Source organism: Thamnophis sirtalis, unplaced genomic scaffold (assembly GCF_051295495.1).
Source record: "Thamnophis sirtalis isolate CommonGarterSnake01/CBP01778 unplaced genomic scaffold, rThaSir2_p1.2 scaffold_5, whole genome shotgun sequence".
NCBI classification, from domain to species: domain Eukaryota; kingdom Metazoa; phylum Chordata; class Lepidosauria; order Squamata; family Natricidae; genus Thamnophis; species Thamnophis sirtalis.
Genome location: NW_028261385.1, coordinates 60,651,024 through 60,653,855, shown reverse-complemented (window position 1 = coordinate 60,653,855; position 2,832 = coordinate 60,651,024). Strand labels below are relative to the sequence as shown.

General features: G+C 39.4%; 1 protein-coding gene across 1 annotated transcript; it reads left to right on the top strand.

Moving 5' to 3' along the window:
* The first annotated feature begins 528 nt into the window (after positions 1 to 528).
* CKS2 (CDC28 protein kinase regulatory subunit 2) lies at positions 529 to 2,360 on the top strand. Its single transcript, XM_014059936.2, has 3 exons — positions 529 to 697; positions 1,441 to 1,568; positions 2,070 to 2,360. Exons 1-3 carry the CDS (start codon positions 639 to 641, stop codon positions 2,120 to 2,122), a joined length of 240 nt encoding a protein of 79 aa, XP_013915411.1. The 5' UTR covers positions 529 to 638; the 3' UTR covers positions 2,123 to 2,360.
* The last annotated feature ends 472 nt before the right edge of the window (positions 2,361 to 2,832 follow it).

Here is a 2,832-nt window from a genome sequence, read left to right as displayed (position 1 = left end):
CCCTGGTATATTACTGATTCTAGAATGCGATCCTTGTAGAGTTTTATTCTTAAATATCCCACTTTTGATTGCAGTTCTGGACTCCGCAATTCATTAGAGTAAATTCTTAAATGAAACGGCGAAGAATGAAACGACGCGGGCAGAAAATTGTCCTGAAAACAATATGCAAAAGGTGGGTAGCTATGCGCGAAGAGCAGCCATTTCGATAACAATAGTTAAGGGGGGGGGGGAATAACAGCTCTTGGTCACCACCCGACCGGAGATATTGGAATCGTATATCATTCTTTCTTTTCTCGTCGGAGGGAGGGAGAGACAAAACCCGCCAGGACCCAGTAATCAACGTCTGAAGTGTGTTTAGCGCCGCCACAACTCCCCCCGCTTGCGCCTCGGCGCCTCCGCTCTCCGATTGGTGGAAACAGAGACAAACCTAGGAGAGTGTCAAATAGCAACAGACCGAGGCCACGTGACGGCGCGCGCTCCCATTCGTTCGGGGCTCCCTTCCAATCAGCGCCGAGATGTCGGATTCAAATTGGGTCGGGTGCCGAGTTGCTTTCACGGCAGTCGGTTAGTGACGAGCTCTGGGGCCGGAGGGGGATTTGTCTGTGGTCGCCGCCGCCGCCGCCGCCATTCCTCTCATAATGTCTCATAAACAGATCTATTATTCGGATAAATACTTCGACGAGAACTACGAATACCGGTATGAGAACGGGGAGGCTCGTGTTGCTTCGTTTGTGTGGGGGGCGGGGCGGGCGGGATGGCTGAAGTCGGCTTTCGATCAATTTGCCTTTGCCTGAATACATAGAAGCGAAACAACGAGCGGTTGGCCGCCTCAGAGGCTGTAACAAAAAGGAGAACTGAGGAGCTTCAGGGGTTATTTAGGAAACGCGGGGGGAAAGTGGCATCAATGCCCATCAAAATTATCTTTATAGGTAGAAGTTGCCATGCAAAAGAGCTGAGGCACTGCTAAAGTACAGTAACCGCCGTTGTTTTCATACACTCGGCCTCTGAGGGGGTAACTTTTCTCCCTTTCCACCCTAAACTCTTTATCCTGATCGCAGCTGGGGAGGGGGATAATTGGCTGATCCGAGGTTAACTCTCGGGGAAACCTAATGACTGAGTGGGCGTTGGCTGCAGTAATGGTTCTTTTGCATCTTTTAGATTTGGGAAAATAGTTTGATTGTGTATGGTGTGAATATTGAATATTTGTTTGTGGAACTGCAAATGTAACGTAATATTAGATACTTTGAAAGTATCTGAATGCTGCCATTGTTGATTATGTAACTTCAGCCGAAGCATGATTCTAAAGAATTTTGATCACTTCCAAAAAGCAATGGATTTTTATCGGAGATTTTATTTTACTCATGACTGGGTTCATGCCTATTGAGTCAACTCTAACCATTTTATCCGTGAGTTTGATATATACATTTTAAATCGTGATAGGCATGTGATGCTGCCAAGAGAGCTCTCAAAGCAAGTACCAAAAACACATCTAATGACTGAAGAAGAATGGAGAAGGCTTGGTGTTCAGCAGAGTCTTGGCTGGGTCCACTATATGATTCATGAACCAGGTAAAATAAATATAGATGTTATATTTTTAGAAAATATTTTCCCTGTAGACTTCATGTTGCATTGATATGAATTGGGAGTGTTTGCATAACCTACTGAAATGTTTATTTCATTTGTGGTCAACATTTTTCCCTTTCTATCATTTGGGAATTGAAGGGAAAAATACAAATGTAGTGTGTCCTATGTCAAGCTAAATTGTATAGTTTTTGCTTTGGAGAAGTAAACTTAGTTGTACCATATTATATTGTGATACAAAATATTTTGAATATTTTGTTTAGCATGTTTACATGTCTTTTAATAAATGTTAAATATTTAGTTGTGATATGACATCACAATTTGTTTTGAATATGTTGGACTACAGTCTTATGTTCCATATTTGAAAGGGGATTTTTCTTTCCAAGTCAGTTACGATGGCAGTGATAAAGGGATGGGTTTAATCAGCATGATTGGCAAGTGTAAGCTTTCACAACAGGCATAAACAAATTTCTGTTTTTCTCTTGCAGAACCACATATCCTTCTTTTTAGAAGACCACTTCCAAAAGGCCAACAAAAATAACTTCTCTAAATTTCTGAAATTTTATGTACAAATGTATATATGTTGGTAGTATTCAGTGAATACTTGAGAAAAATGTACAAATAAGTCATTACCTGTGCATGAGCTGTATTATTCACAGCAACAGAGCTCAGTAAAATGCAAAGTTAAGTTGGCTGCTATGATCTTGAACTCTCATTGTTAACAAGTGCCTATTTGCTCTTGTCAATTTTGTTCAATAAAGTTTACAACTTACATGTAATGTGTTGATTATACAATCTTCAATGATCTTTGGTTTATATTAGAAATGTATATTTCTATAACTGTTAGAGCAATTCATCCTGTGGCTTTTCAACTCCTAAAATAGGTCTGAAGAAATAAACCTGTTTTTAAAATTAAATCTTGGTATGTATTTTATGGATTTTAATTTCTTAATCTAATTTCCATACAATATAAGAAAAGCTGTCCAAATTTTTTTAATAACAGCTGGCTTATTTCTCATACCCTGCCTATAGATCTGATATTTCCTAATAGATCACCTAGCCATAAATATCACCCTCTATGAAACTAAGAAAAAAATGAGATTCATGGGCAAAACCAATTGACAAATTCATGCTGATTTGTGATAATTTGTTTCCAAAGTGCTTATGGATCAATTGCTCTGTTACCTTTAAAATCTTTCCCAATATTGATGTTAGAGTAAGTCTTACTGTTCCTGGAAATGTAAGGTTTTT